Genomic DNA, 19,785 nt, shown 5'->3' with positions numbered 1-19,785 from the left:
GTCAGTTTCATAACGTGAATACCACTGTTCAGCTGGTTGTCAGCGCTGAGCTTCCTACCATCATCATTCCGGCTTTCTCTCTCTGGGGATTGCTGTGGGTGTAGGGCTGGCCTGGGTCTCTCACCTGGGGACCACCCCGTCCCCAGCAGAGCCCTAAAGCCAGGTGATCCTTGGTTCTCGGAGGCCTCCCTCTCCTGCTCTCATGGCTACCTTGTCCTGCGGCATCTACACCCTTCTTTCTGCTGTCCCCGGATGGTCGTCACTGAGTATGTCCTCTGGGGGTCTTCTCTCCATCTCTGGCCAGGTCCTCTTACACCTGCCTTCACTCTCTGTGCAGGTAATGACAGGCTCCTCCCAGAGGTCCAAGAGGATGTGCACCAACGTACCTGCATACCACACAATTTGAGTTGAAAGAGTTGCTCAGGACTGAGGAGGGTTAGCCAAAATAATCTTGGAACAGAGGCCGTGAATATTCAATGTTGCTTTTGCTTGCAGAATTTGCATTTATCATCAATTCTGTCCTCACTGTCAGCCTCAGTATTTAATTCCTTTACTGTAGATGTAGCATTAAGAATTTCTTGGGTGGATAGGAACCCTGTTAGCCCTGAGACCGTGCCTGTAGCGGCCAGTGCAGGTTGAACCTCTGTTAAATGCTGCTGTCGGTGTCACATGGCTTTAAGTCCCTATTAAAACCACTCGTAGCACCTACTGATCACACAAAGTAGCTGCCATTGAACCAGCAGGAATCCATAAAGCTGCTGCAGGCCTGGGATTGTCGAGCTTTTCTGCGGGATCCTTAAATGACAACTTCCCTGGGTTCCCCCAGCGGCAGAGGTGCGGCAGCTGTGTGTGTGGGCAATGTGCGAGTGCTCACAAGCACCACAAGGACACTCGTCCACACAACGGAGAGCCCAGCGACACACAGCGGATTTTAGTGTGACGGTGCATGAGGAAGTGGCTCCATCTGCCATTCACTTTCAAGGCCGCGGGGAGGTCGTGTTCTATCATGAACAGGTCAAGGTGTGACGCTGGGTACACCAATAGCCCCATGTCCAATGCCATAGGTCTCAATGGAGGGTCTTCATGCATGACCTGAGCCCCAAATGCTTCCTCACCTGCCAGATGCTCACTGCTGCTGTCCCGGAGAGAGTGGAGCAAGCACTGTGTTGTCTGTGGTGCTTTTAAAGTCCATCCCATTCTTGTTTTAAAAAGCTTTATTGAGATATAATGGACATACACTAATCTATACATGTGAACATAGGTAAGTTTTGGCATATGTACACACATGGTCAGGTTAGGGAATGCACCCACAACCCCAAAATTGTCCTCGTGCCTCAGTACCCTCCCTGCCAACCCCCCACCACCACAAACCACTGCCCTGCTGGCATGACTGCAGATTAGTGCACACCTTGTAGATGTTCATACCAATGGAATCACAAAGTATGTGCCATTTTATCTGGCTTCTTTCACCGTGCATAACTATGTTGAGATTCATCCATATTGGTGCATGTGCAAACAGCTCACTTTTTTTTAGTGCCAAGTAATAGTCTGTTGTGTGGACGGGCCACTGTTTGTTCACACATTCACCTGCTGATGGACGTTGGGTTGTTTCCAGTTTGGGCTGTTGCGGAAAAAAGCTGATGTGAGCTTTCTGATGGGCATGTCTGGGATGAACAGGTGTTTCCTTTCTCCTGAGAAACTTGACGTCATGGTTGTCTTGGAGCCTCTGTGTGCAACAGTCTCCCTGTTCCTGGCTGCCTTTTGGAATTTTGGTTATGATCTGCCCCGGTGAAGTGATTCTAATTTTGTTCTGCTCAGGGATCTTGAGTGTGTTGGATCTGTGGGTTTTTTTCAAGTCTTGAAAATTGTCAGTGATTGTTCTACAGATACTTTTTCTGTCACCTCTCCTTTTAGCAGTTGTGATGACCTGTGTACTCGATTGCAGATGTTATTCCATGGTTTACTGAAGGCTTTTCTTTGTAAAAAACGTTTCCATGTGTTTCATTTTAGACAGTGGCTGTTGCTGTGTCTCAGGTTTGCTGATCTTTCCTTGCCAGTTTTGAATCTCCCAAGGGTCCATCCAGGTGTTCTTCCCCAGATGGGGGAGCTTTTGTATTTAGAAATTCCACAGGGTCATTTCGTACTCTCACGCCCCACTTCAGTTTGGACGTGTGTATGCGGTTGTGGTGACTTTTATTCTTTCCCTGCCGACTCTGCTGTTGGCCTCGGCTCTGGGTCTGCCGCAGCTGAGGGATTGATCTCATTTGGGGCACGGACTCGGCCTCTGCGTGTGACGGCCCCTGGCGGGATGCCTGCCTGGGAGCTAGTCTGTTCCTGTGATCTCAGATTTTGTTCCGAGATGCAGCTGAGTTCCTCGGTAACAGTTTATTCCTTTCGGGCAGAGCCTTTATGGTGTGCCCAGTGGGTCCAGAGCAGAGCTGGCCCCAGCACTCTGTCTGCTGAGTGCTCTGTGAACTGGCAGTGAGCTGCCCCCATCCCCTAACAGCTTGTTCTGGCCTCTGGCCATTTCCTCACACATGCACGCTCCTCTGTCCCCTCCTGGACACTCGAGGGGCCATCTGCTGCCTCTGGCACCTCTTGGTATCCAGCAGCCTGTCCTGGGAATTCTGGTACTTATTCTTCCAACTCTCAGCTCCACCTAAGTTCTCCTTCCTGTGCCTCAGCCTGGAAGCTCTCCAGGTAGTGAGTGAGGTGCTTGCAGGGCCCCCTTAGCATTTTGTTTTGAAATAATTACGGATTTACAAGAAGTCAAAACAGTTGTAAACAGAATACAGAGAAGGCTGGGCACGGTGGCTCACACCTGTAATCCCAGCACTTCAGGAGGCCAAGGTGAAAGGATCATTTGAAGCCAGGAATTCAAGACCAGCCTGAGCAATATAGCCAGACCCTGTCTCTACAAAAAATAAACTAAAAATTAGCCAGGTATAGTGGCACCTGCCTATAGTCCCAGCTACTCAGGAGGCTGAGGCAGGAGGATCACTTGAGCCCGGGAGTTTGAGGCTACAGTGAGCTGGTTCACACCACTGCACTACAGCCTGGGCGATACAGTGAGACCCTGTCTCTAAAGGAAAAACAAGCACAGAGGGGTTCTTTTTGTCCTTCAAGTCTATTTATTTTTCCTTTTGTTGCCTATGCTTTTTGTGTCATATCTAAGAAACCATTATCAAATCCGAGATTATGAAGATTTGCCCCTATGTTTTTCCCTAAGAGTTTTATAGTTTTATCTCTTAAATTTAAGATTTTGGTCCATTTTGAGCTAATTTTTGAATGTTTTATATGTAAGGGCCCAACTTTAATCTTTTTCGTATGAATGTCCAGTTTCCCTAGCACCATTTGTTGGAGAGACTGTTCTTTCCCAATGGGTGGTGTTGGCACTCTTGTTGGAAATCAGTTGGCCTTCTGTGCAAGAATTTATTTGGGGGCTTTCAGTTCTATCCCATTCTTCTCTCTGTGTGTCCTTATGCCAGTTCCACGCTGTTTTGATTACTGTCACTTCATAGTAAGTTTTGAGACCAGGAAGTGTGAGTCCTCCAACTTTACTCTTCTTTCGCAAGATTGTTTGGCTATTCTGAGATTCCATATGAATTTTAGGATGGGTTTTTCCATTCCTGCAAAAAGTGCCGTTGGGATTTTGGTAGGGATTGCATTTGACTCTGTAGATAGATCTCTTTGGGAAGTGTTCTTATCTTGGCAACATTAAGTCTTCCAATGCACGAACATAGGATGTCTTTCCATTATTTAGGTCTTCTATAATTTCTTACAGCAAGATTTTGTAGTTTTCAATCTGTAAATCTTTCATCTCCTTGATTAAACTTATTCCTAAGTATTTTACTCTTTTTGATGCTATTGTAAATGGATTTTTTAAAAAAAGTTTCTTTGCAGGTTGTTCAGTGGTAATGTACAGAGGTGCCACTGATTTCCGTGTGTTGATTTCATACTCTGCATCTTAGCTGAATTCTATTAGCTCTAACAGTTTGTGGGGGAAGTTACGCACTCTTCAAGGTTTTCCAGATACAGGATCATGTCATCTGCAAATAGAGAGGCCTTTATTGCCTTATTGCTCTGGCTTGAACTCCTTATACTATGTTGAATGAGGGCGGCAAAGGCAGGCATCCTGGTCTTGCTCCTGACCCTGGGGGAAAAGCTTGCAGTCTTTTGCCATTGTGTGTGGTGTTAGCTGTGGGCTTTCCATATGTGTTTTTTATCATGTTGAGGAGGTTCCTTCTCTTCCTATTTTATTATGTGGTTTTCTTATAAAAAGGTGTTGAAGTTTTGTCAGATGCTTTTTCTATACCAGTTGAGATGATCATATGGGGTTTTCCCTTCATTCTATTAACATTATAATATTACACTGATTTTCATATGTGGGCCTACCCTTGAATTTCTGGGACAGATGCCACTTGGCCATGGTGTATTATCCTTCCAATCTGCTATTAGAGTTATTTTGCTACTATTTTAGAAGTTGAGGATTTTTGCATCTATATTCATAGGGATATTGTTCTATAGTTTTCTTGAGCTGCATTTGTCTGGGTTTGTTGTATATGTGTCAATCCTGTTTGATATGCAGTGCCCTAGGTTTTAGTGGTACTTGGCAGGAGGAATAGGGAAAGTACTTCTACTCCATGCTTCCACAAGAGGGAGTCCCCTGTCTACTCCTCCTCAAACTAGAACACATTTATTCCTGAAACTTCTGCTTCCACTTCACACCAACCCAAAGTTCCAGGACAGCTTGGGGTTATTATTCTCATAAAATCGTTTTTTTGTCATGCAGTTTTTGTGGCTTGACATTGAAGCCATGTATCTTGTCTGTGTTATTACCTCTTAGAGAACATCAGACAATTGATTCTGCAGTTCACAGTCACATCTCTGCTTGATCAACGGGTACACAAAAGATCTCATTTCAACCGTGTAATATATTCAGCAAAAGTTGTTGGGTTTTGCTATGTGCTAGGGATTCGGTGATGAAGTAAGACAGGGCTGGCAGCCAGAAAGCCACAGCCAGAAGAACAGCAGCCCCAGCAAGCCCCGGGGACACTGAGTCAAACAGGAGCAGGGGAGGTGGGTAGAGCTGCATCTGCTCCAGCTGCAGGGGGCTCAGTCTTGGGGAGAACAGTGTTTTCCTCTGAGGCAGGTCCATGGGCTTCTTGCCTGCTGCTGTCTGATCAGGAGACAATGTCTGGGGGGGGTGGGGAGCCAGGATTTCCAGAACGTTCCTGGGGAGTACCATTTGAGACACGCAGAGTGCCTCTTGTGGCCCTACTCCGTCATCAACTCCCTGTTCTCACTCTGGCTTTCGGGAGCCACAGAGGCCATGGAGCTTTGAACCCAGCAGCAATGGCATCCTTCAGACAAACCTGGAGGTCTGAGAAATGAGAAGTGTGAAGTGTTCCTGAGAGTTACAGGGAGTTGCAATGCATATGATGGAAAATCTTTTTTAAAATCTTAAAAACCAGTATTCTCCCAGGTTTTGAGACAGTTATTTAGGAGAATTATGGTTTTTTTTACTATTATCAATGGAGTTGGGGCTGAGGGAACAGGGAAAGCAGAAGGGGACACCCAAGGTCACAGCTGAACCCTGTGATGCTCTGGTTCATCCGGCTGGGAATGACATTTTGTGACGGAGAGAAGAGGTCTGTGTCCGCAAAGTGTTCCTCGTATCGACACTGCAGTCTCTGGGAGAGAATCACCTGCATCTGCTCTGGGTGGCAACATCAGAATTATGATTGCAGTAAAGAATTTGTGATTCTTAAATTCTTATTTTACTTTCCTATTCGCCCAGTGATTTTGGTAAATAACCTACCCATCTTCCTTCATGGAGTAAGATCAAACTCCCTTAGAAACTCCCCAAGCAAAACATGTTTACTTTAGAAATATCACTTGACATTGTCCATAAAACTGCAAATTAGTATCTTAAAAAAGGTTTAAATGTAACTGTGCATGGTCAAAATAGAGGAACAAAGTCTGCCTTGTGGTGCCGTGGCTCTGATTTGTATTATTTATCTCCAGGCTCGCCAGTCTGCCAGTGTTACTATCCGTAATGATTATCCATATTTAATGTGCACACGAATAATTCAGGTCACCTGGGTTATAATTCTGTGGTTAGTCATTCTAATTAGAAAAAGGGGATATTGAGAAAGTTATTGAAAATAATGTCTGAGTGATACTTTGCATTCATATTAAATGCTACATTGTATTCCGTAGGAGGGGCTCCGAACTTTGTGTGTTGCCTATAAAAGGCTCATCCCAGAAGAATACGAAGGCATTTGCAAACTGCTGCAGGCTACCAAAGTGGCTCTCCAAGATCGAGAAAAAAAATTAGCAGAAGCCTATGAGCAAATAGAGAAAGATCTCATTCTGCTTGGTGCTACAGCTGTTGAGGACAGGTAAAGTAAACGCATACACCTTGTCTTCAGAGAGGAATAATGTAGAAAAGTGGTCAGCCCTTCTGTCTCAGTCATCTGTGTTGCTAGAAAGGAATACCTGAGGCTGGGTAAGTTATAAAGAAAGGAGGTTTGTTTGACTCACGGTTCTGCAGGCTGTACAGGAAGCACAGTGCCAGAATCTCATGGCGGAAGGTGGAGGGAACCCACACGTAGAGGTCGCATGGTGAGGCAGGAAGCAAGAGAGGGGCGAGGTGCCAGGCTCTTCAACAGCCAACTCTCTTGGGAGCTAAGAGTGAGGACTCATCACTCCCGGGAGGAGGGCACCAGGCCCTTTTGAGGCGTCTCCGACCAGGCCGCACCTCCAACACTGGGGATCCAATATCAACATGAGACCTGGCCAAGCCAAACAGACCATCTCCAAACCATAGAACATCTGATGTGGATGTTGGTCCCTTAGGAAGAGGCTAGTCTGTCCCCTGTGTGTGTAGAGTCATGTCACGGCACCATCCATGAATAAGATGTCTAAAATAGCATTTTCACATCATGTTATAAATAGTCAAGGTATAGAGGTTTTTAAAATTATTATTTAGAATGGAATCAGTAACTCAGATTCTGTTCCTCAATTTGTTCCTAGTTCTTTTCAAATACAAGTGTTACTTTGTAGATCTTAACATACTCAATGTATTTGTCATCCCTTACTGAAGAAACGTAAAATAATAAAGTACCACTTTGTACAAACTACTACTAATCGTAACTGGTAAAATTACCAATTTCAGTTTTGCAAACACCTCCAGAGAAAGAACATCTAATCAGTTCTACAATGACGACTGAAAGTTGAGGCTTGGTCCACTGAGAAATGGTTCCCTGTTCTGCTGTGTTATCCCAAGAGCAGAGTAGAGGCTTGGATCACAATTTGTTTTGAAGGAATGAGGAAGAAGAAAAAATACCCTAATTTATAAACAGAAACTTCAGGAAATTTACTGAGAGTTTATCTGTTGGAAGTGGTTAAAAGCATAAAGTTTGAATGTCCTTAAGATCCATATTGGTCCCAAACTTAAATTCTCATCTCTAACCATCCATTTTCCCAATATATTTAATAAATATTTCCTGAGTTCCCAATCTGAATGGAGTATTAGGCAATACAGGAAGTTGTGGTTTGGTGGTTTTGTGCTTTGTTCTGTTTTTAAGTTACATTCCCTCCAAGTAAGAACATAAAGCACCTGCGTGAGACGCCACCTTGTGCATAGGGGTGGTCTTCAAAAAGTGAAGACTCATGTAGGATGGGCTTGGTTGCTGGTGGGTGCTGGGACCCCAGGCATTGTCCTGCTGACAGCTCTCTGTCTCATTCTTAGGGAGAAGAGAGATGTCCCATGGGACAGTCTTTGCTAGGGGACTGCTGGTCCTTGAAGGCCGGGGTCAGGGTGGGGGGAGCTGCCCGCAGAGCAGACATGCCTGGGGCGGTGGGGCTGATGGACTAGGCTGGACTGGGGACCTGGAGAATTGGAAACCTAGTGCCTGGAGGGGGGCATTACAAAGGGATCATATTTGGTAACAAATTTACTTCCTTAAAATCTCTAGCCAGCATATTTACAAACCTCTGTGGGCCTCAGTTTCCTTTTGAATTAAAATTATAAAGTTAGAGTGTATTTTTCATTTCTAGAATACTTTCAGCTAGGACGTTCTTCCCAGAATCTAGCCAGATCATTCCAGTTAGAATTTAAATCCATTCCTTTAATCTGGCTTTATAGAAACGTGACACTTTGCTTCATATGCCTATTGAAAGTAAAGACTCTAAAATCTAAGAAAAAATGGCAGACCCCCAACATGAGGCACACATGGTTTTGACACAAGGCCTTCCAAGGAGAGTGACACAACCTGGCCAGTGTCAGGAGAGCCCTTTATCCTCAGACACATTTTGAAAGCTTTGCAAGCTCTGGGTTTTCCACACATACAACGGGGATGATAACAAAGCCCTAACCCCACAGGCTGTTGTAAGCAGGAAAGATCACCCATAGGATGCCTTGCATAGGCTCTGACATGCAGTAAGCCCATGCTACCTATCAGTCACAGAATCACTAGTCTTATTATCAGTATTTTATATTATTCAGAGGAACTTGCACTCCAGCTTGATCGATGGCCAACTCAGAACAGTTTATACCAAAACAAAAGATAATGAATATTACTGACCACCGAGGTTCCAGATCCCATTTTTGGATTGTTGACACTTTTTTATTGTCGGTTATGATGTTTCTTACAATTTCCAAAAATCCTCTCTAAGTAGCGAGTCTCAGCTAGACAGAAAACTGCCATGCTTGTCAAATGTAGATCATACAGAATAATCATTTTACTTCTTAGATATTTTATCCATATTTATCTATCGGATATTAGCAAATGTTTCTTAAAAAAGGTTAATCACTTTAAAAGCAGGTTCAGGTACTTTATGGTAAGATCATGAGTAAGCAGCATTGTGTTTTTTAATTTTGAGGGGCTAAAATATTTTAAGAGCTTCAAAAGTTTCCTCAATCCTTTATTTTGCTTGGCCTTTGTTGCTATTGATTTTCATTTGTGTTTTGTTTTGTTCTTTCTTCCTCAGGCTCCAGGAGAAAGCCGCTGACACCATCGAAGCGCTACAGAAAGCCGGGATCAAGGTTTGGGTTCTCACTGGAGACAAAATGGAGACGGCTGCGGCCACCTGCTACGCCTGCAAGCTCTTCCGGAGGAACACGCAGCTGCTTGAGCTGACCACCAAGAAGATTGAGGAGCAGAGTTTGCACGACGTGCTGTTTGAGCTGAGCAAGACCGTCCTCCGCTGCAGCGGGAGCCTGACCAGAGACAACTTCTCAGGGTAGGTGGTGCGCCCCTGCCCACCACAGAAGGAGGTTCGGACAGAAGGACCCTCATGTGCAAATCAGAGAACCTCATTGTCTTTCCTGGGAATTCGGTTCTCTCCTTGGGCATCAATACCAGCACCATGATGAGTCAAGTAAACACCGGAACAAGACAGGAGCTGTTTCTTTTGAGCAATAGTGACATGTCTTTTTGCACATAAACATACATGTGCGCATGTTTCAGTCCCAAACTGCTGGGTAGGAGATGCAAAAAGACATGATTGATCAAGTGATTGATAAAATATTTTGAATGGGATAATTCTCATCTGTTTCTAAGACTTAGAGTCTTTGTAGTCAATGCTGCAGAGTGTCTGCCAGAGGAGGTCAGGAAATAATGATGCACAGTGGTTTATCTAAGACAGAATGGTGTATGCCCAAGAGTGGTTGTTTTCTGAGAATATTCACCAATTTATTCAGATATGTTTTATCCATGCTGTCCTTGATGGTATTACACTCATTAACTTTGATTAGATTTTATTTGAACCATTTTAGATTTTCACTAATGTGAGCAAAGCAAAAGCATCTCTCTAATCATATGCAAATTTTAATGTATTCATAAAAATATTTTTCACTTCACCTGATCTACTGAGTTCCTTTTAGGGATTAGAGATGTTCCTTGTAATTTTGAAACCCAGCAAAGAGGAAATTATGACCATGTTCTTATCAACTCGGGTCATCAGGGCAGAAAACCAAGGAGGCGATAGTTGTGCAGATAAGACTGAGGTTAACCAAGGCGCCTAGGAAGTTTGGGATAATGACAGACCTCTCTAGACCGCAAGATAGTCTCCTTGTGTTGCTCTAGAAATTCTGAAAAGTACACATGAACCCACAAGGAGAAGTGAGCATTTGCTTTACCTAAGTGAAATAAGCGTGTTTCATTAAGACACATGTTAAAATGTAGTCAAAGGTATCACACCCAATAATGTAAAGATCTTATCGATAAATAGGAATATTAGTTTCTTAATCCTATAGACTCATAGCATCTGTAGATATCCAAAGTATATAGTTTTCTCAAATCTACAGATTCGGTTATTGAGCAGTCTTTCTGATTTGTATACTCTAACAGACTTTCAGCAGACATGCAGGACTACGGTTTAATTATTGATGGAGCTGCGCTGTCTCTCATAATGAAGCCCCGAGAAGATGGGAGTTCCAGCAACTACAGAGAGCTCTTCCTTGAAATCTGCCGGAACTGCAGCGCGGTGCTGTGCTGCCGCATGGCACCCCTGCAGAAGGCCCAGGTCCTGTCCCTGCTCTCCTTTAGCCGGTGGTCAGCCGTATGAGATACTGAGAATGTTTCATTAGGTCTCACAACCCCGGATTTCTTAAAAATCTAGCAGGGAACCACCTTTTTAAAATAGACACATGACTGAAATAGAGGCCAAAACACCTTTTAAAAATAGAGGCCAAAATGATAGAGATTTGAAACATGGATCTTATTTTGCTGGGTGGATCAGCCTCAGCGACTAGTGAGTGTTGCCCGAGTCAGATGTGTGAGCCTTCCAGATGCAAGGCCAGCACAGCTGCCTTGGCTGATGTCTACAAAAGAAAACCATGTCTCAATCATTTGTAGTCTACTCTAGAGATGGAAGGGATGGGAACCAACATGCACTGAGCACCTACTGTGTGCCACCTGCAGAATGACCTGTTAGAGAGATGAGGGGTCCTAGTTTTACAAACTGAAATGAATTCTCCAACACGGCGTGGCTGGAAAATGGCAGTAGAATTTGACTGCTTGTCTGTCAGACTCCAGACTTCTCACTCTGCCCTGTTCTTGTGGGAAACACACACTTGAAGTATTTTTTAAAATACTTTTAAAAGCATTGTGGAATATATACATGGGTATCTTTCTGATGTCAGCAAACTTAGAACAGTTCCAAATTTGGTATACCACATTTCAGGTAAAGTACGCCAGTTTATCTTGAATTGTCCATGAAAGCAATCCTAACTTCTCAGATTAACCCTGTGGTTAAGGTAAAACACATTTTGCACCAACTTCAAACTCCAGGTGTAAGGAGTTGGTGTTAACATTTGTGCATGTGTGTGACCCCCATCTGCCAATGCCACCGACAACATGGAACCAGCTCTCCCCTGGGTAATTTGGCAGCAAAGACTGACAAGCTGATACGTGAGAATTCACAAATATCCCATTTGGAATAAAAATGCTTTTATTTCCTACTGTCCAACATACACATTTAACTCTACATAAAACTCAGACAGTTACTTCTGGAAAGGCCACTAAGGATTTACTCTCTGCTTTCCCTGTATTCCATGAGTTTTTTTTAAAAATAATTAACTGATTTTTGAAAAGTTTTATACCAATTAATTTGTGTTTCAGTCTCTCATCTTAAAACAAGAAGGCAATGCACACATTTTCCGTATCTTTTCAGTCTTATATGTTGAACCATTACACAGACATATAAATGAAAAAAAGTATAAAGAAAAATTTGAAATAATTCATTGTATTAAATTGTCAGATTTTGTTTTTCACACAAGACAAATTTGAAAATTAAAATAGCATTAGGAATATCTTATTTTAAAAAATAGATGCTTTATACCAAATAGCTTGGACTACCTTGGAAGAGCAATCTCTAACCAAATTCAGTGTTCACATTTGTTCCTGTATATTTAAATATATCTCCCCAGTGTATGTAAATATAGGAACAGACCAGTAACCAAAAGCTACGTCATGTGTTTCATGTCTCTACTGTCAAAGCTTTTTCAGCTCATGTTATTTTAATCATACTTGTTACTTTTGCTTTGTTTTGTTTTGCTTTCAATATGAAAAAGATTTTACCCTGAGTAGACAAAATAGATTGGATGAAGTAAATTAGCTCTAAGTGAAGTTTTCATTCCCTAGAGTAACTACATCTTTGTTATTTCTACCTAGTTAATGAATAACTTGAGCAGAAATGAAACAGGGAAGACAAATTTTGCATGTCTTTCTTTCACAGATTGTGAAATTAATCAAACTTTCAAAAGAGCATCCTATTACTTTAGCGATCGGCGATGGTGCGAATGATGTCAGCATGATCCTGGAAGCCCACGTGGGCATAGGTAAGCTACCACTCGTCACGGTGGGCACAGCTGGCAACCCGGTCACCCCGTCAGCTAGACACAGGCGATGTCAGAGCATGCGGTGGCCCATGTAGGACACCCTCCGTGGGCCAGTCGTTCACTCCTGGGGACGCTCAAAACAGTGGCTTCAACATTCCTGTTTTGCTGTCCCCTCCTAGGTGTCATTGGGAAGGAAGGCCGGCAGGCCGCCAGGAACAGTGACTATGCAATACCGAAGTTTAAGCACTTAAAGAAGATGCTGCTTGTTCACGGGCATTTTTACTACATCAGGATATCTGAGCTTGTGCAATACTTCTTTTATAAGGTAGGAAGGGTCTCTTTGCCCTCCCGCTCTCTCAGTGGCGTACCCCGTGCATGAAGGCGTGACGTGCGTCAGAATGACCCCATGCTCCAAGGGGTCATTTATCTAAACACAGAAGTAACTGTCAGAGAGGAAGGGGTTAATCTGATTACAGTAGTCCTCCCTTAGTCACACATGGTCAACTGAGGTCTAAAAATGCTAAGTGGAAAATTCCAGAAATAAACAATTTATTAGTTTTAAATTGTGCAACGTTCTGAGGAGTGTGATGAAATCCATCCCTCTCTGTCCCAACGGGACATGACTCCTCCTTTTGCCCTGCGTCTCCACGTTGTCTTTGCTTCCTGCCTATGAGCCACCTAGGAGCTATCTTTGTGGTCCGGTCAACAGATTGCGGGAGGAAGGGTGAAGACATTCTGAGAGAAAGAGAGAGACTATTCACATAACCTTATTCATAAATCATTGTCATAATGGTTGTATTTTATGCTGTTGCTAAGCCCTGACTGTGCTGAATTTGTAAATTAAACTTCATCCCAGGTACGTATGTGTAGGAAAAGACAGCCTGTGTAGGGTTTGGTACCATGTGCAGCGTGAGGCCTCCACCGGGGTCTTGGAACTTGCCCCCCGCTGACGAGGTGGGCTGCTGAGCCCCGGGAGGAGCCCCTGGCACTTTCTCACCGTCACAGAGTGGAGTGTGGGACCAATAAGAACATATCAGTTGTAAACTTTCTGAGGACGGGCATTCCTTTATAATCCCTTTGAATAATTCCTTATTCACTGTGCAGTTTAATCCTTTCCTATTATTCTGGCACCTCCTGCCCTTCCAGGTTCTCTTCAAGCTAACGAATTTTCCCTTTGCATTGTGTCCTCAGAGTGGCCAGAACTTAGTGGCTTCCACACTGTCGTTGCTGTTGAAATGAGAGGAATGTCCAAAGCCCATTTCGTGCTCCTTTGACGCACACAGGGCCCGTGGGGGTGGATTGGCTGTGCCTTCCTCATGAGCGGTGGCTGCCCTTGAACTAACAGGCTGTGCCTTCTCTTTCAGAATGTCTGCTTCATTTTCCCTCAGTTTTTATACCAGTTCTTCTGTGGGTTTTCACAACAGGTCAGTCCTAACATCTCATGTTAGCATCTGTCTGGGCCTCACCGGGCCTCATCCCCCTTCCTAGGCGGGTGGCCATGGCGGGGAGAGGAGACTTGGGGAACCTGTGGTGAAGACTCTATTGGGAGGTGGTGAGGAAGCCGGGGTGCCCGTCAGCAGGTGGGACAGAGGGCCAGGCCTGGAGCAGGTGCTGAGGGGCCACCCGGGTCTGTAGGCTCCATGTTCTCTGGTGCTGATGCATCTCGTAGAACCCAGGGAGCCATGTGGCCGAGACCTGCCTGCTCCAGGCCCAGGTGAGGCTGTGCTGGGTTTTCTGACCCTAACTGCAAGGACCAACCTAAACTTGGGGTCCTCCGGGGTGTCTGGGCCATCCTGGCATCTGGCTGGTGGAGTATGCCACACGTGCGAGGTGCAGACAGTTCTGCCCTGGGAGGGGCGGGGACTCCCAGCACCTCCTCTTGTCACACCTAATGCACAGAGGGATGGCAGCCACTCCTTTTCATTGGAAGTGACCAGGACTGGAATAATCAAAGCTTGAAGATGGTGAGCAGAGCTGCAAACTTGTTATGTAGCTTTTCTCCTTGTTTGGCAAGTTTGCAATGGCACAGCGGGCAGGCCAAGGTGAGGCCTCTGCCACTGTGGGTTTAATCCTAGTTCATAACATCGAGCTTTGAAAGTTGTCCTGGTCCTTCGACATCTGGAAAGATGGCTCTTTAAGCATTTTAGATGTGCTTTGTGCATGTTTGTGGTTCTTTACATGTTGAAATATATATATTTAATCAAAACATCAAAAAGTTGATAAAACTGAAGTGGGGTGTTGTTTCAGTTTGATCTTTTCCTTCCTCCAGACTTTGTATGACACTGCATACCTGACGCTGTACAATATCAGCTTCACTTCCCTCCCGATCCTCCTGTACAGCCTGATGGAGCAGCATGTTAGCATAGACACACTCAAGAGAGACCCGTCCCTGTACAGGTACCATCCTTGGAACAGCTGTCCTCTAGAGCGTGGAGAGCAACCAGGGAGCAGTGTAGAGTTTCCTTAAAATAAACGGCCGACAGGCATCAGCTGATACACTTGCTTCTAGGAGATTCTTTAAACAGGAAGCAATGTGATTTAAGTGAATACACTCCAAGTGTCAATAGGTGATTTACGTTGCATGCAAGATGAACATGAAACCGGTTTGCCCTTTACTGTGCTTTGTGGTGGTAGTGAAGGAACCGGGGTAAAATGTCCATCCCAGTGGGATCCCAGTGAGTTTACGGCCCAAACCATCCATCATAAACTATTATGTTCCATCCATTGAGGAAAAAAAAAAGTTAACAATCTGATTTCAGTGTGCTCTTTTCTTCTGAGAAGTTTTTTTCTTTTTTCAATACTAAGGTAAAGATGTTTTTGTGCCATTTCAGAACTGCCCTCTGGGATCTCTAGCAGATTTCATGTGTTACTGTTTTTTGTGGTCTTTTTAATTAAACATTTATTTTTCAGATAATTTAAATCCACATGTAGTTGTAAGAAGCAATACAGCTGGATTCTGTGTGCCTGTATTGGTCTAGTGTCCCCCAGTCAGCAACTGTGATCTGGTGTCACATTCACCTATCTTGTTCAGATTGCCTGGGCTTGCTCATGCTCATGTGTGCTTGTGTGTGCTTGTGCGTGCATGCGTGTGTGCTTGTGTGTACTCATTTGGCTGTGTGTATGTGTGTGTGCTTGTGTGTGAGTGTACACATGCTTGTGTGCTAATGTGGATGCGTGCATATATGTATGCCTGTGTGTGTTCTTGTATGTATGTGTGCATGTATGGCCATGTGTGTGCTCATATGCACGTGTGTGCATCCACATGCTGTGCAGGTTTAGTTCTGTGCAGTCTTCGCCCGTGTGTGGTTCCTGTACCCAGACCTGCAGTCACAGGCTATTTGCTTTACCTGCCTGGGTCTGCAGGAGCCCATGGCATGGGCTTTGCTGTGCTCTTCAGAACATTTAGCCATTGTAGAGGACTTGAAGTCTTGGAGCCCAAAACAATCATTGCAGGTGACTAAGGATAACAATAAAAACGCCAACTTCTGAGTTTGTCATGTATATTTGATAATCAAAAACAAATCTAAGAACATAGGAGAGTGTGCTTTGTTTTAGACATGCTTCCAGAGGGAACTGTGCAAATTCTCTCAGTGAACTAGCAGGCATAATACATCACACCAGAATTGGGGAGCCAACTGGAAGCCTTCAGTCTACATTAATTGGAGAATGTTGGGCGTGTGCATTGCGGTGTCTGGTAGTTACTTTCAGAAGTAGAAGTGTGCATCTCTGTCTATAAGGATATTACAGTTAAGAATGAGAGAGGAAATACTCAAACAAAAATCAGCCAAGGACATTGCGTGTAGGGAAACTGCACCTGAAGAACAGTTTGCATTTGCTGCCAGAGAACACAAATGTGCTGTCTATTGGTCAAGCATGGTTTGCCATGTGGAGACACAGAGGGACGGCCACTCCAAACTATGGCAGAGGCGGCCGTGCAGGGAGTGAGGCCATGTACTGACATCACCCGAACACAATTTTCCCCCCATCTTCCTTATACAGAGACATTGCCAAGAACGCACTACTCCGCTGGCGAGTGTTCATCTACTGGACGTTCTTAGGACTGTTTGATGCTCTGGTATTCTTCTTTGGTGCTTATTTCATGTTTGAAAATACAACAGTGACCAACAATGGACAGGTCAGTATGGGACTCAATTTTGTTGACTTAGCTACTTGGGAATTAGCCCTTCAAAACCCTCCATCCTTGTGTCAGAGCAGGAATTCAGTACAGCCTGATGGCTTAGATAAATGCATCTGTGTGTCTGCCTAGCCAATTGCTTTGAAGGACACATGGTATTAGTGGTCTGTGTTGGTAAATGGTGTGCTCTGTGGAGCCTCCACCAACTGTAAGGAAATATCCTTCTTGGGGTTTTTTAGGCTTTATTTGTATAACTTACAGTTCACCATTAGCTAACTACCTAGGGGGTCAATTATGTCCTTCAGGCATTATATGGGAATTAATTTCATATTTAGCACGCTGTAGTATTTTTCCCCTGAGCACTGTACTTAAGTATCTGTTTCCTTTGCAATGAGTAGATGTATAGTTTTCTAATGGTCGTTCAGCTCTCTGGTTGTTGCACAATTTCTGGGGGTTTGTTTTATTTGTATCTTGCTTTTTTTCTTTTTGCTACTTGCTTCCCTTCCCACTCTCAGATAATGACTACCAGCACACACATGGTAAGACGATTGTGGGTTTGTCTTTTCTCTGTGTTTTTGGAGTGCATTACAAATGAAATATTTCTCGAAAATATTTTCAAATGTGACTTCTGTGTGCTTTGTCGGTAGAAATACTGTTAGCTGCTATGCCCTCTACTCAAATTAGAGCTCAAGTTGCACTAGAGTGGGGTGTGCACCTTTGATCACTTGTACTTGGTGTTTTCTCTTTGGCTCTTGTGTCAGGATTGCCAGTTGAGTCAGGGATGTTTCCTGAACTGACTTGATCTGTCTGAATTTCCCCCGACTTTCAGTAAAAGGCAGCATACGCAGGTGTGTGAGGACGTTGCAGATGTGGATTTGAACACAGCACACCTGTGCTACCTGAGAGAGCCGCGAAAGGTGTGGGGAGACTTCAGAGTCCTGCCTTACTTGCATGTCACAAGTGTTGAACTGGCTGTTCAGACAGACACCCCTCTTACATCAGAGAAAACTCCTCTTTAGCAACCCCTCAAGTGTAACCTACAAGCAGAAATTTATTTCATTTTTTGTTTAACCTAACACCTCTCTTTTCCTCTTGTTGTTTATTCCTCAGACTGTTGGGTTGAAATACAATAGTCTTGCCACCTGTCCTGTGCGATTGTTTACCCATTTATTCAATTCTTTCCGTTTCTTCCTTGCTAGAGGATGCTGTCATATGTCATTATAACTTAAATCAATTTTTACTAAATGACCTTGAGAATTTATTAAAATCTTATTTCACTGTTCTAAAATCTTTACATTTTCTGATATCTGTTCTTTGTCTTACTTTATTTTAATTGAATAATTCCTGAATGCCCCCAGGCCACTAAATGTAGGTAAACAGGGCTATTTTCCAATTCTTCTGTATATTTTATAAGAGTTCCCTATGGATCAGGGTCTAAGTAAGCATCTTCCTGTGTCCTAAGAAGAACTAAGGTGTTGTGTGCTGAGAAGTGGGATCCAGGACCCCGTTGCCTGCCCACAGCTGTGGTGTCTGCTGCTTATCCAGCACAGACATCGGCCTGTCTCACCGTCAGGCTTAACGCCACGAGAAGGTTGGGGAAATTGAAGTTCATACAGATTAAGTGACTTGCACAAGGTCAGGTAACGAACTCCCACGGGATGTTTGGTGCAGGATTCTGTAGGGTTAGGGTTTGGTCCTCCCCTGCTGCTTCTCCATCATTTGGTCATTTCCCTGTCAGAGTGAGAGTGACAGGGACTTCCCAGGAATGCCCCAAGGGGACCAATTTCAGGGAGGGAACACAAGCGAGCCCTGTTCTAGAGAGCACGCTCAGGGCCTTCCCTCAGGTGCCTCCACAGTGCCGTCCCCCTCCCGGGTCCCTGGGTCCCTGGAGCCCTGGCATGTGGTTGGCCCAAGGGTTCCCAGCAGCTTCTGGTTCCCAGACTCTGGATCTTTTCTCCCCAACTGTCCTGCAGGTACCTGGGGGCCCCATAAATCCTGCATTAAGCCCAGGGTGATGCTTTTCTGTGATGCTCTGTCCTCACTTTCACTCGCAATCCTGTGGTCAGCCATGAGGGGGCAGAACTGCCCATTAGAATCTGAGGTGATGACAGGCAGAGAGGCCAGGACAGGAAACACAGTGGCAGGGAGCCCTCAGAGCTGGCTCAGCAGGAACTAGGCAGCCCTCACTCAGAGCTGGAGCCCTAGCTGTCCTGACAGGGCTGCCACACAACCTTCTGTGGCCCCTGGCGGTGACAGGAGCCAGTAGGCAGGGCCATAGGTGCCAGTTGGCGAGAAGTGTTGGTCCCTTGTTACGCAGTTGAGACGACACACGTGTTCTGATGCACCAAAGCCCCTGACAGGTTCACACCCCAAGACTTAGAGCTGTGCCTCCAGGACAAACCATAGTCAAGGCGCCTCATCATAGTGACCACTCGCAGGCTCGACACTTGTGCACATCACTCATGAGGCATGAGTTCACAGGGCGGGATGACTGAGGTGCTCCATGGCGAGTACAAGGACAAGGGGGCAGCTGGTTTTCCAATGTGCCTCGGTGTCTCCAGGGCAGTGGGTCTCCCTGGGTTCCTGATGTTTTGGTTCTGTTTGGGGAGGGTGTCAGCTCACACCGCTAACCCAGAAGCAGTGTCAGAGGCTGGTTCTGTAGGAGGGCGGCCGTAGGCGGCTGACGGCCCCCTTGGTCCTTGGGTGGTTGTGGCGCCCACCTCTTTCTGACAGCTCCCTTGGCACCAGCACACACCTCCTGCGGCTGAGCTCTGGGTGCTCTTTTCTACTGACTGGCAGGAGGCGAGGACTCCTTTCTTTAGGATCTGAGTCATTCTCTAGAAATCTTATAGATCATGTGAACCCCTGGAAGAACAAGAGAATTATTGACAGCTTTTTTAAAAGACAAATTGACTCCCAGAGCATTTTCTGCACAGATGTAATAAGCCATAATTATTTCTCATTTTCATGCCACAAATGAGAATTCTAACACAATAGTTATTTTATTATTGTTGCACATCAGGGTATTCCTAGAAGAGCACTTAAACGTTTGGAACATGCTATCAGAGAAGTCAGGAAATGACATGAGAATAGCTGCAATGTGGGCTGGCGACGGCGTGGACAGAACAAACAAACCAGCAGTCTCGATGGGTGTTTGCGATCCTAAGAGAAAGGGAATGTAGGAAATGCCATGACCATGACCTTGCAAAAATACAAGTTGTGTTTGTTGTGGAATATTTTTACACATAAAAATTGGCTTCGGTTTGAGGGCATTTTTGAGCCAGACACTTCCTATAAGAAT

At 44.8% G+C, this 19,785-nt stretch overlaps 1 protein-coding gene across 13 annotated transcripts in view; it reads left to right on the top strand.

The window, feature by feature from the left end:
* Positions 1-19,785, top strand: part of ATP11A (ATPase phospholipid transporting 11A) — a 150,441-nt gene that overhangs the window by 115,687 nt on the left and 14,969 nt on the right. For 10 of the 13 annotated variants that reach the window (XR_006739007.1, XM_045567550.1, XM_045567558.1 and 7 more), the window contains exons 18-25: positions 6,223-6,404; positions 8,998-9,249; positions 10,359-10,533; positions 12,247-12,349; positions 12,529-12,674; positions 13,714-13,773; positions 14,619-14,746; positions 16,349-16,484. Coding sequence is in view for 12 of the 13 variants with exons in the window: in XM_045567550.1 (XP_045423506.1) it covers positions 6,223-6,404; positions 8,998-9,249; positions 10,359-10,533; positions 12,247-12,349; positions 12,529-12,674; positions 13,714-13,773; positions 14,619-14,746; positions 16,349-16,484 (1,182 nt within the window). In the remaining variant the exon portion in view is untranslated. Of the gene's footprint in view, positions 1-6,222; positions 6,405-8,997; positions 9,250-10,358; positions 10,534-12,246; positions 12,350-12,528; positions 12,675-13,713; positions 13,774-14,618; positions 14,747-16,348; positions 16,485-16,999; positions 17,876-19,785 lie in introns of those variants that run through there. The other 3 variants (XM_045567559.1, XM_045567557.1, XM_045567560.1) reach the window with 3 other exon arrangements.

Source organism: Lemur catta, chromosome 13, assembly GCF_020740605.2.
Source record: "Lemur catta isolate mLemCat1 chromosome 13, mLemCat1.pri, whole genome shotgun sequence".
Classification (NCBI taxonomy): Eukaryota; Metazoa; Chordata; class Mammalia; order Primates; family Lemuridae; genus Lemur; species Lemur catta.
The sequence above is the reverse complement of the archived record's forward strand: the minus strand, read 5'-3'. Positions and strand labels throughout refer to the sequence as shown.